The sequence below is a fragment of the Silene latifolia genome, chromosome 4 (genome assembly GCF_048544455.1).
Source record: "Silene latifolia isolate original U9 population chromosome 4, ASM4854445v1, whole genome shotgun sequence".
In the NCBI taxonomy this organism is placed as follows: domain Eukaryota; kingdom Viridiplantae; phylum Streptophyta; class Magnoliopsida; order Caryophyllales; family Caryophyllaceae; genus Silene; species Silene latifolia.
This window is the reverse complement of record NC_133529.1, coordinates 64,360,502-64,382,620: the sequence shown is the minus strand read 5'-3', so window position 1 is coordinate 64,382,620 and position 22,119 is coordinate 64,360,502. Positions and strand designations below refer to the sequence as shown.

The 22,119-nt window shown below is 35.7% G+C and overlaps 1 protein-coding gene across 1 annotated transcript; it reads left to right on the top strand.

Annotated features, from left to right (window-relative positions):
- Positions 1-3,439: 3,439 nt before the first annotated feature.
- On the top strand, positions 3,440-8,824 carry LOC141653539 (peroxisome biogenesis protein 19-2-like). Its single transcript, XM_074461333.1, has 5 exons — positions 3,440-3,603; positions 3,697-3,742; positions 3,972-4,266; positions 7,536-7,852; positions 8,430-8,824. Exons 1-5 carry the CDS (start codon positions 3,564-3,566, stop codon positions 8,473-8,475), a joined length of 744 nt encoding a protein of 247 aa, XP_074317434.1. The 5' UTR covers positions 3,440-3,563; the 3' UTR covers positions 8,476-8,824.
- The last annotated feature ends 13,295 nt before the right edge of the window (positions 8,825-22,119 follow it).

Below are 22,119 nucleotides of genomic sequence, written 5' to 3'. Positions count from 1 at the left end.
AGGGCGACCCCTATTTCACCATATCTTTTCATCCTCTGCATGGAAATCCTTTCTCTTATGATTAACAATGCTGAATCTAATGGACTCATTGAAGGTATCAAGCTATAACGACATAGCCCTGCTATTTCTCATCTTTTATACGCTGATGATTCGCTCTTGTGCCTCCGTCTAAGATCAACTAGTTGCGAAACATTGCGTAGCATCTTGAACTATTTCAGCTCTATCTCGGGTCAAATGATTAACCATCACAAATCATATATCAAGTTCAGTCCCAACTCTCCTGCCGATTTTAAAGAGCATATTACTGATATTTTACAAGTGCAAACTAAGAGTTATTTTGGATTATATCTTGGAGTCCCAATGGATTTAGGCAGAAGAAAAATCTTAGCTTTCCAGTTTCTCATTGACAAGATTTCCAGTAAAATTTTCTCTTGGGGCCTAGTAAATTTTTCTCAAGCAGCTAAGTTAATCCTTGTTAATTCAATTTTGATGGCATCCGTTACTTACGTGGCCTCTATTCTTCTAATTCCACAGCAGATCACCACGAAAATTAATTATCTGATTAACCTTTCTGGTGGAAGAAATCTCAAAATAAACGCGCCCAACATTGGTTACCATTTGAGAAATTACAGCTACCGAAGTCGGATGGTGGATTGGGTTTAACGAATGCGAGACTTGTTAGTCAAGCCTTGTTGGTTAAATTTTTTTGGAGATGTCAGCGTCATTCTACTTCTCTTATATCCAAAATTATCCGGTCAAAATACAAGAAAGATTTTCCTATCCCTGACAATATTTATAAATATTCGGCCGCATCTTTCCCTTGGAAAGGTATTGTCAAGTCCACCTTTTTACTTCGTGACGGTATTGCATGGATATTTGGAAATGGAAGATCGATTGATCTAAGAAATGACGCTTGGGTTCTTGGTAACAAATATTTTTTCAAGTCACAGACGCAAGCACGGACGACCAGTTTTGCTGATCTCCTGCTAGACTCCACTCATTGGAGCTCTAAGGCTGTTTTCCAATATTTTAATACAGCTACAGCAAAAAGTATTTGTGCTCTGGAACTTCCATCAGAGCCTACGGATGACTATATTAATTTATTGGAAGTTCACAGAAGATGGAAGGTATTCGGCTAAGTCTGGTTCCTCGTTCCTTCTTAATTTAGCTCAGCACTCATCTACTTCAAGATCTCATACGTCTTCTCTCTTTGTTTTGATCTGGAAACTTCCATGTCAACCCCACATCAGGCTTATTTTGTGGAAAATTGTCAATCAAATATTACCTATTGCGGACATTCTAATTCGCAGAGGTATGATTGTGAGTTCTACTTGCTGTTTCTGCCACCTTGATTCCGAATCTTTGTCTCATTTATTCAGAGATTGTGTCATAATTAAGAGAGTGTGGCTTGCTAGCCTCCTTGGAATCCGCGTTGAGTCATCCTCCAACATACCCTTTCTTGCTTGGATTCATAACTTTTTAATCTACTTGTCGCAATCTGATAAACACGGTATTTGGCAAGCATGCGCTTTTCTCTCATACTTTTTGCTATCTGGAAGCATAGGAATAATGTTATCTTTCATGACTGCCCTGTTAACCCTATTGCTATTATACAAGAGGCTGATTTGCTTTACTCATAACAACATGATTTCGTGTCCAAGTCTAAGAGTGATGTGTTCGCATAAGCAAAGTCTAATGTTACCAGGCCTTCAATTTCTTCACCAGAGCTCTTTCATCATTGCTTCAAGATTAACGTGGCTTTCAACAGGAAGATTCTGACATGCACTTTTCAAATCCGATACAACAACCGTATTGACCATGAGGTTCGCAGCTCTTTCTGTTGCTCTCATCTTCAAAGTACCGTTACTGCCCTACTTAAGGCCATGTTTCTTGCCTCTGCTAATAGACTACAAAATGTTCTTTTCAAAGTTGAAAACAACCAGCTTCTCCGGTTGCTCGACAAAGATAACGTGCATAAAGTTCCCATTTCGGTTTCTAATAGTATTAGTCGCATTAAATTTTATCTTTGTTGTAATATTAACTGGTATGTTAGTGGTTTCGTGTAATACTTTTACTGTTTATAATATGATAGTACACGTTTGTTAAAAAAAAATTGAACTTGTCCATCTAACTTGTGGATAAGGGGACAGAACAATGAATTTATCTATAGAAATTTACAAAGCCATGCTCTAGTAATTACACCGCTTGCTCACTTATTCGCGACAAAAAATATTAATATGAGTTTATCTTGTTCCCGATCCAAAATCTGTATTTTAAGGTATGTTAAGATCAAAATTTTACGTAATTAACAACAAAGTTCCACTATTTTTTTTTAAATAATCTTAAATGACAAAGATAAGTGACTGATCTAACTTTTTTGCTCCTTCGTACTTGCAAATGATAGTAATAACAGATTACGTGACAGTTTGATTGATGCCATAAAAACTTTCATAATTTGAGCTTATTATAATACGCAGATTGGCCAAATATGTGGATAGTATAACTATAATTTAATTTTTTAATGGTAAATCAAGGATATACGCAAGTGAATTACGCCTTTATGGAAAAAATTTGAGTCACATACGAAATTTTATTTGATAAAAAAACAAAAAAATTGCATGTAACAAATTCTCACAAATTTTAAAATCACATTAATTTGCTCTTATCAAATAGTAACTCCTAAAATTAACTAACATGCCCTTAATAATTTAAATCCTTTTCCAATACATACTCGTAAAATTACTGAATTTTCCATAATAAAAATTTAAATCTATTGATTTATATTTCATTAAAATTGACAATTTCCTTAGTTTTTTTATTTTATTTTTATATTTTATTTAAGGTGGAGAATATCTTTGATAGAAACTTGGAAGTTTGGAATTTGGAAGAACCGAAAATATCGAGAAAAAGGAACATACATCGGATGTACTACCTCCAATTTTTTTGTTTTTTGAGCATAATATGTATTTTTTTTGAGCTTATTACCTCAAACTTTATTTGTTTTTGAGCATATGTGTATTTTTTTGAGCATATTAAAGTTTATAAGTTAAATTTTAATATTTTTTCCGTCAAAACTAAAATTTAACTAAACATATATGTAATATTTTTGAGTTTTATTGTAATTTTTTATAGTTTAATATTTAAGTGAATAAGGTAAGAAACTTCATACTAAAACTCAGAAACTTTAAAACAAAACTCTTTATTATAATAATTGGAGGTATGTATAATCCTCCTATTGGAAAATATCCTCATTGTTTAGAGTTTTGACCCCACCATGAAATCATCAATTCATCATCATTCTTTCCTTTGATAAACCTTTCTTTTTGTCCTCAACACCTTCACAACTCCTTTTTTTTTTTTTTTTTTTTTGACAACAAACAATGAATAACTTACATTATTTCGAATGTTAGTCAGTTTTCTGGTGCTACTTAGTCGAATAGAACACCTTCACAACTCCAATACTCAATCTCCTCATCACATAAATACGTACATCTATCTTCCCAAATTTCTCCGTAATTCTCTTTAATTCATCAGAAAGTATAAAATAGTTTGGAATCTCTTCAATGGCTTCTCATTCTGATGACTTGGACCAACTTTTAGACAGTTAGTTCTATCTTTTCTCAATTTCAACTGAATTTTTAGCATAAACTAATCAAATTCATTGTAAATTTGTTATCTTTTTTTTGCTTTTTTCAGGTGCTTTGGATGATTTTCAGACCCTTAATCTCAAACCAACTCAAGGGTACTTAATTTCTCTTTAATTTTCATCAAGTTTATTGTTTTTTTGTAGTATAATTCGGTTTTCTATGATGGGTATTTGCTAAAACTGGATTTGGAATTATTCGGAAACAGCCTATTTGTGTTGCTAACATAACGGTAAGGTTGTATACATCCGACCCCCTTACCTCACAATTTAGCGGGAGCCATTGAAGCACATGAGTAATGCTGTTGTTGTTGATTTGGGTTTACAGAAATGAGCATAAAGATGTGGAGGATAAAGGAAAGAAGCCATCTTTGCCTACAAATGTACAAGGGTTAGGGTTAGGTTTACCTGATTTAAGGGCAAAGAAAAAGGGAACACAGAAGGGTGCTAGTAATAGTGAGTCCCATGTTTCCGAGACTCTTGACCAGCTTAGACAGCAGACTAGGGAAGCTGTTAAGAATATCGAGTTGATGGCTGGAGGTCCAAAGGCTGGTGAGGATTTGAGTAAGGATGCTATGATGGAAGAGTGGGTGAAGCAGTTTGAGGAGCTTGCTGGCTCTCAGGTATATTTCGTTAATTAATGATCAATAATGAATCTGTGATGGGAATTTTGATGATAATGACCATAGCTTTGGAAGTTTGGTTTACAATGTGTGTGAACATTTTTTTTGTTACAAATAGATTGCTTGTGGTGTGCTTAATTTTGTTTGATTGCGAGATTATGGAAATCGTACTGTAAATTTTTTATTTACTGTTGACGGTTGCATCTTTATTATAGGTGAGCCAACAACTCGTCATTTTCTTTGGTTTTGGAATATGATGGAGTAAGGAGCAATATTGGCTCACAAAATGTCTGCACTTCTTATTGTGTGAAGTAGATACAATTCTGATTGCAAATATCATTATAGTTTATGCGGAAACAATTTTTGTGTTTGCAATACAAGGTTAAAGAATTGTACATACAGTCCTTATTCTGTCTTAGGTGGGACTCTTTGGGGATTTATAAGACATGAGCCCTAGAGGCACTGGAGTAATGTTGTTGCTAGTACTTTGTTAGATTACTTGAACATACTCAAAGCTGGAGGAAAATAATGTCAGGAATTGGAGTAGTCCAGTAAGGATAAGTGTCTGGTTAGCATAAGTATTAATATGGGTCAAATGTATCAATATGTGACGTATGGAATATTGCAGATGTCCTAGCTGGTAAAGTCATGAGGGGTGGTACTCATGGCTTGGGTTAAAATCCCGTCAGCAACATATTGCCTTTGTGACTCCTTTTACACCAAAAAAAAAATGTGCCATATGGAATATTTTGGTAGCGAAAGCCCATGAGGCCCGTATGTTATGAGGAACAATTAACATTTTGTTAAACAGCGGTTTCTTGGAAGTGGCCAAGTAGGTGTTATTGTGTTTGTAAAATCACATCCTCAAGAGTGACGTCAGGAGTGAGTAGTTTGCGTGGACATAGGGATTTGCTGGCAGGAACAAATTTATATCGAATAATGAGCCCAAGATCTTAGGTGGCAGTAGGGTTTCTTATATAAATGAAGTGTAATTAAAGATTGGATTCAATGTGTAGGGATTGTGGGTTGAAAATTATGCTAATAGAAGTGGCTTGTGATGTTTTTTTGTTATCGTTATGGGGATTCTTTTCTAATTACTTTCTCACTTGAAAGCTTATAGCTTTAATATCTATTATAAGGGTATTAGAAGGGAATTAATGACATTGTTGCAACTCCATTTGATGGTCAGATAGATGTCCCTCTCGTATAGCTAGTAGTTATTATGTGATGACATAGGGTTACTGGCTTGGCTTGCTTTTCAGCTTCTTAGTTAGCTCCTTATTCATTTATATTGAATGAACTTGATGAGATGTCATGGTTTTGAGCTATCTTGTTACCAAGGGAGACGACTTATGTTAGTGGAATCTAAAATCTAAATATGCTGGTAATGTCCCGTGTACTTTCCGTAAATTGTTAACTTGTTACTGCTATTTTTAATTGGTGTGTGTGTGGGGGGGGGGGGGGGGGGGGGGATTGCATCCTTTAAAAGATGTGTTAGTGTTAGGTTGGTTATCACATTAAGGGCTTGCTTGGAATGGGAGTAATTATTAAGGGAGTAATAGAGCTAAAATGAACTAAAAAATGGAGGGAAGGGATGGGGGTTGGAGATAGAAATGGGGAAATATAGTGTAATAGTCACTCTATTAAGGGAGTAATTGTTCCCTACCTCTCCCCCCCAAGTAATGCATTACCTCCATATGGAGGTAATAATTCATCCCTCACCTCCTCTTTCCACCCTCCACAACCACCACAAAGCCCCAATCTCCTCCTATTTCTTTTTATTTTAGCTCCCATTACTCCCTTAATAATTACTCCCATTCCAAGCAAGCCCTAAAACATGATTGGGCAGAGTTATCAGTTTATTTGTGGATTCCCTGTAACTATTTTGTTCGAACGATTGTTGAGAGATTTTTATCACCTATCTGGACATGTCTATATGGATGGCCTTTGTGTTTTCTATGGGGATGGTTATCACTTATCATGGGTAGTTGGATTTGCCGCTATATCTTGAGTTTATTTGACCGGAATTTTTTTGGTGAATTGTTAATTTTACTTGTCTAAGGAGTGAGGATGGTGTTTGTTTGCCTCACATTGTAAATGAGGTTTGATGTGTGTATCACTCAGGGGTTCAAAAGCTTTGTTCAGTTGTATGGAGCTAACTGCCATGAAGCGGCTTGATGTTCTAGAGCTTCAACCTCCTACCCCAAAGTACAAGGGTGCTTTTTGTCTGAATGATTAAGCTCATGTTGTTATAGTCTAGGTAGCACCAAAACGGACACGGACACGAACACGGACACGGACACGACACGGACACGTGACACGGCATCCCATGAAATTTAGGACATGGGACACGTTATATAAATTTAATAAAATATATATTTTATAGTTATAAACATTCGATTTTATTTTTATAAAAGTATTTGATATTAAATTTAAATAAGTAAAGGTAAAACTTGTCCATGATTATAACTCATTTTCATTTCCCATCAAAACCCATCTTCTAATCAATCTATTTCAACAGCTCATTTCCCGTCTAAAGAACATCATTCACCCCAAATATTGTCCAAATGTTATGGACACGCGTCGGACACGGCCCAAATACCATGGACACGCGTCGGACACGTGCCCAAATAAATGTTGAAAGTTAGACACGGCTTTATAGGCGCCCGACACGTTTCGGCGTGTGTCCGAGGAGTGTCGGTGTCCGACACGGTGTCGGACACGGGACGGCTAATTACGAGAAGTGTCCGTGCTACCTAGGTTATAGTGTCATGCTAGGTTGGCACATCTCAGACATGGAAGAGTTTGTCAATTGATGGGAGACCTTTGAGACCTTTATGTGCATTAGACCATCGTGTTAATTTTATGTGCGAGTTGATGGCATATGCTTAAGAACACTAGATTCTGTTAGGCTATTAGCTTCAGTGGGACTAGGACATCTCCAAAAGGAGGTTGTTTTCGAATTAGACTAAATTTAGAGTCTCTTAATAGAAAACTCTAAACTTGTTTCTTTTTAGTGCCTTTGGTTTTATCATTTTTGTTCATTCGAAAACAACCTTCGTAGGGTAAGTTGCATACACTGATCCCCTACCTCGCCATAGGCTATTGTTGTTATTGTTCTTATTCTTATTCCTTCTTTCGTAATAGACATGGGGGATTGCCTGCTCACTTTCTGTTGCTAGACTGTTTGATGACCACTTTGAGAATATTTATATATAAGGTACTTGTATTTGTGGTCTTACTGTTATACCTGTTTGTCTTGTGTCCAGGATATGGAGTCCATGGTGGAGACAATGATGCAGCAGCTACTGTCCAAGGACATTCTCTACGAGCCCATGAAAGAAATTGGGGAACGATATCCTAAATGGTTGGAAGACCATAAATCTTCTTTGAGTCCAACAGATTATGAACGTTTTTCACACCAATATGAGCTTATACAAGAGTTAAATGGAGTCTATGACAGTGATCCTGGCAACTTCACCAGAATTGTAGAACTGATGCAGAAAATGCAAGAATGTGGCCAACCACCAAATGATATTGTGTCTGAGCTTGCTCCCGACTTTGATATTTCAAGTCTTGGACAACTGTGAGTATACTTTTTTCCTTGACTAATTTCAGAATTATCTGCTAGACCTGGCAAACGGGTCCATGGACCAGGTACAGGTCAGATTATTAAGTTTCGGGTATGTGCCACTTCAGGTCGAATTTTCACTTGTGGGCATTTGGGCATGACCCCTGTTTGTTAAGGATTTTATATTTTTTGTGTAAATAATCAATTAATCATTTCGTGTCAAATCCGTTCCTTTTGGATCGGGTAAATACAGGGCCCAGCATATCTGATTGATTGATCGGATTAATTTGGATTTGAGGTTGTACTTTTCTAGTTTTTTTTTGGGTCGTAGACTTGTAGGTCGTCTAATTTGAGTCTGGTTGTTTAGGCGGGGGTAAATTTTGCCAAGTATATTTGAACATTAGTTAAACTAGGTACTGTTGTATGCGCGGTTACCTGCAAATCTGCAATTTAAATTACAAGAATCCTTGATTCCCTGACTGTTTCTACTATCTTTCGCGTTTTGACATTACAATTACTCCGTTAGCCTATATGGACTATGGTGTCATTATGATATAGTTTGCTGAACTAACTATTAATTTCATCGATGCAGATCACCAGAGATGCTGGAGGCTCAGCAGAACTGCTGCATAATGTGATTATGGGATCGCAGCAAAATCTTTCCGGGTTTGCTTGTCACTGCAGGTCACTTCCTTTCCTGCAAGTGTTTTGGCTTCGGCCTGGAATGCTTTCAGCATAATTTAGTTCTCTAAGTTTTATTTGTTCCGACTGAGACCCAGGATTTCTTAGTGTCCACAAAGTGGCTTATATTTGTACCACAAATCCACAATGGAAGGCAAGAGAAGAAGAAAAACAAGAGATGTTATAGGTGAAAACGAATGATGTATTACCTCAGTTGAATGTAAGAATGCTTTGTAGACGATTTACTAATATGAAAACGTGCTTTGCTGACGATTTACTAATATGAAAACGAGTTATTTGAGCCAAGTGATTATCGAATTGAACATTGTTGCTAGTAGAGCAAGTGATTGTCAAATCGAACTTTGTTTCTAGCAGGTCAAATATGGGACGAGATCAAAATAGGTTAAATTATGGAAAAATTCAGATTAATATGGGATAATCAATATGTTGGATTAAATGGGTAAGGGGAGACTTAGTGTTGCTTCGGGCTATTGCAACGGAGCTTTAGGCAGCACTATTAAAAGTGTTGCCTAAAGTATAAGGCAACATTTTTTTTGACATTTTGCAACATTTTCAAGGTGTTACTATAGCTTCATTTTGTAGTAGTGTTGATTGACTACTACTCTCCAAAGAGGTAAATTTGATATTACAAGCCTGGTAGCAGGAAACATTGAATGTGCAGAATAGCGATACGTTTTCTAAACGCCTAAAAACGTATCTTAAACTAAAAAGCTAGCTCCAAGATTCGACATGCAAGAAGTAATCTTGGAGTACTACATAACTATAAAAACAGAAACGAAAATACATAAGTAGAAACATAAAATCTAAGGGTTCGAAGTGAACAGATCACGCGCTTAGGGATTGGCGGCTCGTTACACCTAGAGCCGTATGATGTGGTAGATTGTGGCGTTGAAATTTTCGTGATTGGATTATCATATGGACATCGATTGAATATAAATGTGAGTAAGGATATATTAATATAGTTAATTAATTTTTTTATGTATGTGGATGAGTATATTATGTGGATTAGAATTTTCTGTCTAGTGATATGCAGAACGTATTGCCCTAAAGCCGATTGATCTTCAAAAGCCAACTATGCAAGATTTAGAGAGGGAGGTCAATTTTGACCATTTTAACTAACGACGATTAGAATTTAGAACGTGCTAGAGACCTTGTCTTATGATATGTGCAACAGTCAACTAGATTTCACTGTGTTTGTTTAAGCTTCCGTCCCACAAACCAATAACAGAATAGCACACCGAATACCCGAATAGCTGAATTTTATGAAGATACGTGATAAAGTCGATCTCGGCTACTTTGTACAATCCCCAATTTTCTAAATGAATAGACGAAACTCTTATTTTTTTCCGCCTAAATAGTATTTCCTAAAATCAATATCTATCTATCTATATTATTAAAGAAAGCAAGCTTTTTTCGAGCGATTATAGAGACTCCAACTTTCGTAAACTACCTATTTTCTAAAACAATTTTATAGTTAAATAAATTGTCGAGAGATTAGGAATTGTTGTCTAACTTAACTAGTTGAAATGAGCCGCGGCTTCGCACGCGGCATCCAACATTTTATTTTTTTGCGAAAATGTAAATCGATTAGAGGCGCTATTTAAAATGAACGCATGTTTTATTAAAATAGTATTAGTAATATACAAAGTCCATGTGTTACGTATTTACTAACTTATATATGCTTCTATTTACACAATTGTCACATATGAAGTATATCACCCATTAACATTGTCGCCCAAAATTGATAATGTCTCGATTGTTGTGAAAACTATCTAACACATCAACCAAAAGGGCAAGGCCTACAAAGGGTTGCCATGGCTCAGTGCAATTAAAACGACCTTATATTATACTCGATAATCACCAAGTTTATCAATTCTACGAAAATAAAGAGAAGTGTCATTGACATTAAAAGATACGGAGTATATAAATAACTATATATTGAGTATAAATCATATTAGCATATTTGAAATGTGTGTTGTTTTGGTCCTCGTTTGAATGTCAGTCCAAAATAACGGGGCTTTAATCCAGCGGGTTATCTAACTTTGCTTTGCACTATGAAAAGATGGCCACATTCATTCTTCTATAAAACTGTTTTACACAAAAGTTATTGTAAAACCGCCAATTCACTATGTTTCAAAAAAAAATTAAGCTTCACTAAGTGCATCACGGTGCTTTATTAATGATTTTAAAATATTTTATCACAATTTGTTTTACGAGAAACTTACCCATAACATTTACACATATACTCCGTATTATTTAAGAGCTAGCATCTATAAAAAATACTACATTTTCAAACCGTTTAGCTGGCCTTCTACAACGATCATTGTTCAAGGAATTTGTCACTTACTATTTTTTTGTTGCCCATCGATTTCTCTCCAAGCCTTTTTTCTCCCGTTCTAGAAAAGAAGTAGAAGCGAAGATCCGATTGTTATACTCCGTCTCTCTTTGCATCTTTGATGTTCACATACTCTTAAGGGGTCGTTTGTTTCCGGATAATGGAATAGAGTAGAATGGAGTATGTTAACATAGAGATATGGTGTTCCAAATTCATTCTTACTTAAAATTATTTGGTTTAATCTAAACTTGTAAAGGGAAGGAATACAGTTTGAAACTTTGGGTAAATGTGGATCTTTTCCATTTCCTCTCTAATACACCAATTTTTAATATATTTTCTATGTTCATTTACTAAAACATTACTTTTATAAGACGATTACAATCACTAGAGCTTTATAAGATTTAACCCGGACCGTTTATAAGAAATGGAGGTTCATTTGTTTCAAGAAAATGGAGAGAACCCGTACCGATAAGATTATAAGGGGTTAGAGTAAAGTTAAATATCATGGGGTATTTAACTCCATTCTATAACCAAACATTAGAATGAATCAAATTCATTTCATTTCATTCTGTTCCAAAAGAGTAAATTAAACAACTCCTAAATCTTACAAAAATTGAGAGTCCGATTCTTTTCGATGATCCAGCTCGCGTTTTGGGATCGTTGAATGGTTCTAAATTTATGCGTAAAAATAAAGGGGTAATGGAATTTAAATTCTAAAACTACCTCTACTTAGTACTTATCTCTTAACATCATCAAAATGACAAAATCTTGTACTTAACCATTGCTCCACAAAGACTATACATCATCGATCATTCAAAATAACAAATTTAAATTGGAAATAAAACATTCAAACCAAGAAAATTTATTGGAAATGTGATAATTCCCACCAAATTGAGAATAGAGTGAGGTAGTGAAGATTGCTTCTCGCGTGAATCAAGAGTCGCAAGACGGCCCAAACTAATATAGGAAGTCATCGGTTGCCGGCTAACCAATCGTAGATTCGCAACGAACCAAACATGGGATGTAGTGTAAATTAATTTCAAGGATGTAGCTAAGTCACAGTCCCACAATTTATCTAGAATAATTAGTTTTGTGTTACATTCATTTATGTATAACTGATAAGAAAAGGATATACATGACGGTAGTTGTTAGTGCGGCATATAGGAATTTTCTGGGTAAAAGACGGATGAGTAGTTTGTCGGATGGAAGTCGGTAAAAAAAAAGATGGAAACTAACCCAAAATGGTACTGACCGAAAATAAAGATAGAAGCAAAGGGTGAGCCCCACTCCTAGGAGTTCATTAAGCTTAACTTGCCCACAAAAAGGAATCATTTTGGACACCTTTGCCATCTCCTCCTTCCGTTTGTTTTCCTCCACATCAAGTTTAGTTAATTCATCGAGGAGCATTGCCCTGCGATCCTTGGCTTGGGAGCTTAACTGGCTGAGATTGTTCAATGATTCCACCAAAGGCTTACTTTTATGCAGTTTTTCAGCCTTCTCGACAAATGGAACCAACCAGTCAACTTTAAAACGAATGTATCTTAAATGAGACAATATAGAGACTAAATAATTAGCTTGGCTATCGTTCAAGGATAGAGCTGAATTGTCACTGAGTATGTGTATCATAGTGGCTAGGGACTCCAATCCTCTAGCAATTATATCCTCACTACGTACAACACTGTTCTCTAGTATGTTGCCATGCTTATGCCAAATCTTTTGCAAGGTTGGGACCAAATCAGGCCTTATATCAAATCCTTCAAATTTTCTGTTGGAAAATCACTTCTCTGCCTCTACATAATAAATAAAAAGAAAGCACTCAGGCTTGTATCTCCATTAAGAATTAAAGGAACAACATTTATCCATGCGCCTCAACGAATGACTCCCTAAGAGCTCAGGGGGTCAGATGCACACCTAAAGATTCATACTCCTTAATTTTTTTTCCTTCAAAAAATGAGTATAATTGCACAAAAGTTATATTTAAAATACAAATCTGTATTCAAAAACAGTGTGTCAAATGTCATTTCAGTTGGAAACTGCATTGTAATCTAGAATCAAATTAAACAAAGTAAAAAAGAACTATTTGCTACCGCTTTTGTAGAGGATGTGCGAGCTCCATGCACCAACTCTATAATGTTTTCCCTTGAAGTTTCTGCAACATACATCAACATGAAAAATCAGCTGTCATGAACTTCAAGAAGGGAAGAGCTCTTATGACATGTGTTACAAGTCTAAACATGAAAGTCATTACCATCCTCAGTTCTATTATTCCCATCATTGAGACTAAGAGGAGTTCGTGGAATTTCTTTTTTAGTAGCAGAAAAAGGTGTCTGAGTGACAGTGGTTCCAGACTCGGGTCTGTATAAGGTAGGGGAGATATGACATACATCCTCTTGCAATGATGCACCACCCTCAGTATTTGCATTTACATGCACCTCTACATCATCCTTTTCCCGACTGTTCAAGTCACATTGCATATTTCCATCCTATTTATTCTGACTATCTGAATGAGAAACCACCCCGTCCCGATCCTGATCTAGACTGCCAAAATCAGTTTCCATCTCTTCTTGCTCATTCTCATCTTTACCCTCTGTATCCCTCAAATCAGATTGCACCTCTACATCAATCCTATCTCCACTACCAGCGTCCAATCCGTCATCCTCATCAGGCTCTCTTCACCAAGAACAAAGGAAACAACATTTTCACTAACTCACTATGCATACTGTTACTTGTTAGCCAGATTTTTTTTTATCCACACGACAAATAGACAAGCAAAAACCATTGTATACCCCGTCACCAAACCTAGGTTTGTACTTTCGTCAATAAAATAAGAAATATAACTTGAATTAGAGAAAAACACACCTTTGAAAAGCAAAGCAAACAATCAGCTGCAATAAATGCTTTCCAGGATAAAAACGCAGCAAAAACTGAAACTTTGGCTGACATCTGAAAATTGAACTTGTGTAAAATTGCAATTACGAATGTAAGAGAAGCTAAGAAAAAGATCACCGCTTCCATGGACTGTGGATGAAAGACTGAAAGAATAAACAAATAGGATAACAGCAGCAAATTAAATTAGCTATTAGTACAAAGTATTACAAAGTCAAAAACTTCTGTGGACATGGGTCACCGCCGATCCGTGGACGTAGGCCACCTACACGCCAAGCCAATCTGTGGACGTATAGCGGTTGGAAAGCCACGTTTGGAGGCGTAGAAATGCTTTCGACCGGATCGCTTTAGATCGGTCGGTTTCGTCTCGGCAAAGGTCTCGAAACGATGTTTGAGATGTTTGGAGTCGCCACCAAGCATTTTTGGGACGCTTGGAACCCGTTCGAATTCACTTTATACCTAGGTCAATCAAGGCAAAAAGCGGTGTTTGACATAGGTACTAAAGATAAGGACTCGTCCCTCCTTTTAGCATTCTATGCCTAAAATGACTCTCGTACGCCCTGGATAAGGCCATCCACTATCCAAAGGTTCTGAGTAAGGGGCAAGGGTACGTATTGGGAAGCCCTTTAATCGGACACCCAATCCCGCCCGTGTTAGCGGCCTCTACTGATCGATCGTGGTTGTTTAAGTGCAAGAGTTGATAAAACGGTTTAAATGCATGAATGCGCATCCAAAGGTTTAACCTAACATGTGAAAGTTTGCTAACTCGGTTTGTTTATCCACATAGCATGAAATTGATGTCAAAGTTGGATTTAGATTGATTTGCATGTGAAAACGGAAATTAAACATCCATTTACCAAATTCGGGTCATGATGCTTAACACGATTCATTTATTTGAAAAAGCATGTTTAAAGGATAAAGTGTAAAATGCAAACTCGTCAATCTGATCCGTCACGTATTCGGGTTAACCGTAATCGGGATCGTCCTAGATAAGTGCTGAAATTAATGAATCAGAACAGTGCCAGGCTGCCCCATTGGGGCGCGAGCCTATTGGCGAGGGGAAAGGGCTATGCCCAGGTTTTAAAAGATGAAAACAGGAGGCCTTGGGGCGCGAGCCAGACGACGACCCAAGGGGCATTTCCTGGTTGTTAAAAAGGTTATTTAAAACCGCTTTTGTAATGAATGACTGCAAATATTGTTTGTATGACTCGGAATAATTACTATTATGTTAGTAATATTTGTTGTCGGATTTGCAAGTTTGAAAAGCATAGTTTATAAATAAAAATGTAAAATATATGTGCTTAACCGTTTCATCACCTTATCCGAATTAAATCGACATGATATTTATTTTAACCAAGGGTGATATGCAATATGACCAAGACAAAGATGAAAATAAAATGAAATGAAAGTGAAAGCAAAATGTTTGATTTGAACTAATTATGTCAAGTTCATTTATTTTGTAATTAGTCAAGTTTGTCATCGTACTCGGATTAAACCGACATGGTATAAAGAACCAAGGATGATTATGAATTATGACTAATATGTTTACAAATGTAAATAAATGAGAGAAATGGTAAATAAAATAAAAGAGTGTTAAAATACCCTTTAAAATGTAATTAACCAATAATATCATCGAGTCACGGAATAAACCGTCATGGTATATGGAACCAAGGATGATTTCGGTAATGGTCAAAATATTTGTCTTAAAAATGAATTAAAACGGTAAAAACCGTAATAGAAAAGAAGTCAAAAATAAAAGAAAGTGTTGAAGGAAAGACGAACTCAAACACGTTTGAGTCTGACATGGACACCCCATTGAGGAACGAGCCTCCTTGCATAGCAAGGGGCTTCTATCTCAGGCCAAAACTCGGTTTTGGCTCGTCTAACCCATATTTGAATCGTGTTATGCATTGTTCATGTTTATAAACTCATAAAAATAGCAAAGACATGAAATAAGTGAGATATTTACACCCTCAAACTTACGTGTATTGATGTTTGCGAAGTAGACGACTTTAGAGACGGTTTTCTCGTTGTGACTAATCGCGATCAAAGAAGTTTTAAAAGAGTGCCTTAAAAAAGGATTTTGTTTTGAAAATACATTGAAAATATGTTAATTAAAACATGTTGGTTAATGAATTGAGTTGGTCGAATGGGTCGGTCGAATGCACGTCGACAGTACCAAACAAAATGTGTAAGGCTTGTGTTTTCGATCGGTAGGTCGAAAACACGTGTCGATTTTGTGACTTAGGAAGTCGAGTCTAGAAGTTTAAGAGAGAGGTGAAGGGGCGGACGCTCGCGTGAGGATTATGGTGTATGATGGTGGGTATTTATAGAGAAATGTGGGGTGGTAGGTCGGTTGAGTTTTCTTAGAGGCTAAGCAGGATAGCCCCTTTAGGCGCGAGGCACCTAGTGATCCAAATGGGTGTACTGTCCTTTTCGCAAATTTGGATTTTCCATTTGTTCTAACCAATGTTTTGATGGTTGTTATTTGTGGTCTTATGTGGTTGCTTAGCCGTGTAAGCATGCTCTTGAGTGTTATTTGGGACAGGTATTTTGTGTTCTTGACTCGGGTTTGACCCGTGTGAGTCGAGATTTGAATTTCGAGTTGTTTTTTGGCCCGGTGTCGTTTTTGACTCTAATTAGGGTCATTTTAATGCAAATGGCATGATAAAGACATTCATGGCATTATTTTTGACATTCGAGATTTGGGTTGACTCGGGTTGACTCAGGTTGACTCGGGTTGCGGGTTTCTGAGTCGGTTTTGGGTCCGAAGACGGTTTTAACTCTAAATAGTGTTATTTTAATACAAATGAAGTTAGAAAAAAATTTTGAAATCATTTTTCATATCCGAGTAGTGCATTAAACCGTCTAATGTATAGCCAATCCACGCACGCATATCAAAAACACGTTATAATCCGATCATCATCGGGTGGTTTTTGGAAGGTGCAGATACTGGGTATCTACAACTTTCATTAACCTCCCAAGTCATAGTAGTTAGTAGAACGTAGTCGTAGCTATATAACGCCATAAAAAAAAGTGACGCAGGAAAAAAAAAAGACACAACATGAAAGAAATAGCAACGGAGTTTTAGTTGTGGCAATTCGTCAAACACCTGGTGAGCAGATTCGGAAAAAAAATATTTATTCACGAAAATGAGTACTAAAATTCCAAAAACCCCATTACAAATGATAGCCCTTACAATTTTGGCAAATTAAAAATATCAAATAATAAGGCAAGAAACACATCCAATGTTCAGCTTCTCATGGTCGCATTTGTTAGGTTGAAATCAATATAGTAATCCGTTCTACAAATATATTGACCGAAGTATAATAGAAAAATAAGTAGTATAAGGAACTGGAATTCGAAAATTAGGGATATGGATACAAATAGAATCAAAGGCTACTTACTGTGGTCTTGGGCGACATATCGGTGGGGATGAAGTACATGTGACGAAAGGAAGATGTTGATGTTGATGACGATGAACTCATGAACACAATGAAAAGTAAGGATCTTGGCGGTGGATGACAGAGTAATAAGCAACAGCCGCATTCTTTTTTTTGCAGAGGAAATTAAGTAGTGTACAATGGCTTGACTGTAAATATGGGCATGGTCAAAGGGTAGAAGCACACTGAAAATATGCCAAACTCCCTATTCTCTTTTTATATAAGATAAGATAACGTTTGTAATACAAGTTCTATTGGACCCAAAACTATCAATGAGATATAGCTCAAGTGGGTCTTTCTATTATAAAATATTGTTTTTTAGTGTAAGGTAAGTATATATTAAGCTCATAATTGATTGTTACATCGCTATATGCTATATGTATCCTCTTCAACGATTTACTTATAAAAAAAAAAACTATGAATTTAATTCTTATATATACACTTCATTCTCCATCTCATGTTGACCACTTTTGATATGCATATATTTGTTTTTGCTGATTGGGACGGAGAGAATAATCAAAACTGTTTTACCAAATTAATGTATATAATATGGAGCCACGGAACGAAGACGAGAAGTTATGGAGCCATGGTGTGCTGAAGCGGAAGCTGTTTTGGTCGGTCTTATCGAAGCTAGGAGAAGAGGCTATGACAAAGTTTGGGTTGAGAGTGATTGCAAAGTGCTGGTCGAGGCGATAAAGGCGAATAAGCATGGACTCAATGACTTCTTTGGGGTGCTAGATGAGATTATGTTTATTTGTAATAGCTTTGATAATGTTTATTGGTCTTTTATAAGTCATAAGTCGAATGAGTAGCACACGAACTCGCACATGTTGGACAGTTTGTGATAGGTACGAAAGTTTGGGTCGATACATTACCGAGTCATATTGCTGTTTTGGCAGATAAAAATTTGAATGAAAGTAACTAAATCCCTCGTGGGTAATTAAAAAATAAAAATAAAAAAAATTAATGTACTTCCTCCATTCAACTCCACTCTACCATATTTCCTTTTTCATCCATTCAACTCTATTCTACCTATTTCCTAAAAAAGAATGACAAATGACCATTTTGTCCTCATACCCCATTACTTATTTACAATATTTGCCACTCATACCCCACTACTTCTACATCAAACTCCACCCTTTTCTACTTATACCCCACTTATTTACATCATACCCCATTATTTATTTACAGTATATTCCACCCAACCCCACCCTTCTTAATATCTGTGCAAAACACAAATAGGTAGAGTGGAGTTGAATGGAGTAGTATATGATAAAGCACCTACTAATCACATTGACCAAGAATATTGTCGTTCTAAGGCACTACCTCACTTCAATCTACAACTTATCCATTTTGATGTATACCATCCGGTTTAGTTTGGATTCGAACCGGATAGAATCACAAAGATGGTACGGCCAAACTAATTCATAATTCTAAACTTACGTCAAGGTAAATACAAATGTTGTTGTCTACATTATAAAATAAGGAAGACTATCTCAAATAAGAGTTCTAAGAGAATTCATATATGATAATTACGAGTTCCTTTCCCCTTATTATTTTGGTTATATGATAAAAGCAGTTGTATATTAATAAACCAAGTAGATTTTGCATTTGCACAAGTAGAAATTGTAAGTTTCTATAGTCTAAATTAACATGTTCTAGTCTCATAATGAATATGTATAAACTGAATGCGGAAGCGATAAAAGAGATCGATTACTTACCTCCAGCCATTGCTTGAAATAATTGATCCGTCTTAATGAATAACCCAATTTCTTATGCCCCAAATCTGACTTGGCTTCCAAACCCTCAGCCTCACAATTTAGATGGTGTATTTTATTAATGGGGTAGGCTTAGTGAACCTTAATCAGAATAAATATGTTCTCCTTATATAGACTCTTGCCATCAAAGAGTCAACTGAATAGTTTCCTAAATTGTGAGTGGTAAGTTATGAGAGATAATAGTGGAAAAAGAATCCTAGGTAAATTCCACCATACAATGGACCAACTTAATTTCCATAAAACAACTTAATTAAATATTAATATAATATTTATTTATTTTATAGAAATATCTTACATTCTCCCACTTGGTCCATTTAATAAGAGACACAACATATGGATCATGGCGACGAATTCTCTTAGAGCAAGAATTAATCTTCCATGTATCACAGTATATCAAGTCACTCAGACCACACACATTTAACTTAATGAGTAAACCCCATGTTTACTCGAGGTTAGAAGAAAATGATATTTCTCAACATTACTTTATAAATATGCGCATAAATCCAAATGAGAAAATATCCAATATAATTAAAGTTTCTTACAAAAACTTAATGAATGTACTACATAATGGAACCAAGTCCCATTCTCACTACATGATCGTTGAATGTCTTAATTAGCATGCCTTTAGTCAAGGGATCTGCAATCATCAACCCTGTGCTAATGTGTTCAATGATTACTTTCTTTTCCTGAACACGCTCTTTTATGGCTAGATACTTTATGTCGATGTGTTTACTTCGACTTCCACTTTTATTATTCTTAACCATAAACACAGCAGCTGGATTATCATAATACATTCTTAGTGGCCTACAAATAGATTCAATAACTCTAAGCCCAGATATGAAACTTTTCAACCAAACACCATGTGAGGTAGCCTCAAAACAAGATACGAACTCAGCCTCCATAGTAGAAGTAGCCGTCAAGGTTTGCTTCACACTCCTCCATGACACAGCTCCATCAGCTAGCATAAACACATATCCTGATGTGGATTTACGTGAATCTATGCAGCCAGCGTAGTCGGAGTCGGAGTATCCTACCACTTCAAGATTCTCAGTCCGTTTAAACATAAGCATGTAATCCTTAGTACACTGAAGGTATCTCAACACCTTCTTTGCAGCCTTCCAGTGATCAAGACCTGGGTTACTCTGATATCTTCCTAACACTCCAAGCGCATATGCAATGTCGGGTCTAGTACAGACCTGAGCATACATAATGCTACCAACAGCTGAAGCATATGGAATATTCTTTATTTATTCTCTTTCAATGTCATTCCTAGGGCACTGGTCCAAGCAGAACCGATCACCTTTCATAATTGGTACTACACTTGGTGAACAGTCTTTCATCCTGAATCTTTCAAGTACTTTATTGATATAGACCTCTTGAGACAACCCCAAAATGCCTCGAGATCTATCTCTATGGATATTAATGCCAATGACATAAGATGCCTCACCTATATTCTTCATATCAAAATTACTTGAAATAAATTGTCTCACCTCATGTAACAACCCTTTATCATTGGTTGCTAGCAAAATATCATCTACATACAACACTAGAAAACAAACTTCACTCCTACTGACCTTAAGATATATACATTGATTCATTATATTTTCTTCGAAACCGAATGTTGGACCATATAGCCATATAGGTTTATGTTTTGATGATGACAAGAGTGTTATAAATTGTATATACTTGTTGATCGTAACTGTTTGTTAGTCTTTTTAGATTGAACACGATTAAAATTTAGCAATATGATGATTTGTGATCTAAGTGAATTCAAGGATAGTTCCTAAGTAAAGCTATTGGTTGATCAAGTTCATATTAAAGAAGATTTCATGATCAAGTAGCAAAGTCAACGATCAAGTTTGAAGATTATGTTCTCAAGCATTGATCAACTGGAGCTCAAGATGAAGAGCTCAATATAAGCTCATGATAAAGAGCTTATGATCAAGATGGAAGAGATGAACCTCATACTGAAGATCTCCAGGAAGATTAGCTAGTATAGGTCGTCGTTCGATAACGGTAATTTTAGAAATAATTTTGACAAGTAATGTTATAGTCGTTTTAGTTGTAACTTTATTAGTTGAACTCAAAGTTATAGGTGATTCTACTATAACTTTGAGCTGCAATATGAAGAACATGATTTTTATGTTTTAAAAATATATTTTTCAAAGCTTAAATCATAAAATCTTTAAAGAAAAGTATGTTTATAGTAGAGTGAGATTTGGGACATGATTAGATCAAATGAGTTTGAGATTATTCTATTGATTAGTAAAACAACTTATGAGTTGTCATGCTATCTAGGATTTTCCTTCTACTCTTATCTAAACCCTAATTATCTAACCTAATATCCTACCTAGGGTTTCTAGTTGGGTGGCCGGCCTATGAGCCGTTTTTCCTCCTTATTCGAATACTCTTTGTGCAAGTTAGGGTTTGGAATAAATCTTAGTAATAATATTTGGTTAAGATATTTTATCTTCATATATTATTTGATTTATTCTTTTCCATTGTATAAAGATATTATTAGGTTAAATAATAAGATTGGATCTCCTACTTACTATATACTTCACACGTGATCTATATAGTGTCTAGGGCTTTATGGTAAAGATCTTAAATAAATATTTGTTAGAGATATTTTATCTCCTTATATTTTTTTATATCTTTTATCTAAAATATTGTTGGATTAAAATAAGGAAAAGATATATCGTATTCCTTCTTTAATCCACACGAGATCCACGGCTATATAGGGTTTAATAAATGATCTTAGATAAATATTTATTAGAGATATTTTATCTTCTTATATTTATCTTATATCTTTTGCTAAGATATTATTGGATTAAATAAAGAGAATAGATCTCTTTCTTGCCCATTAATCCACTCGACACATGTAGGATTTTGGAAAGAAACCTAGATCTCCTCTCTACTATAAATACAACACTTATTCATTTCTTCAAATTACTTTTCGACCTTGAGCTTTAAAATATCCTTGCAAACAAATTAAGTTTATCATTATTTTGCAATCGAAAATTATTTTGAAAAGTCGTGCTGTTCTTTATTGAAATTACTTTTGAAATTACGTTATTGGATAATAGTGCTTCATATTGTTTCTTAGTCGTTCAATTGTGTGAACATCTAGAAGAACAA

Coding starts and splice junctions, on each gene's coding strand:
- LOC141653539 (XM_074461333.1), top strand. CDS start 3,564: ATGGCTTCTCATTCTGATGACTTGGACCAACTTTTAGACA. Junction 3,604..3,696: donor CTTGGACCAACTTTTAGACA/GTTAGTTCTATC, acceptor TGCTTTTTTCAG/GTGCTTTGGATGATTTTCAG. Junction 3,743..3,971: donor AATCTCAAACCAACTCAAGG/GTACTTAATTTC, acceptor TTGGGTTTACAG/AAATGAGCATAAAGATGTGG.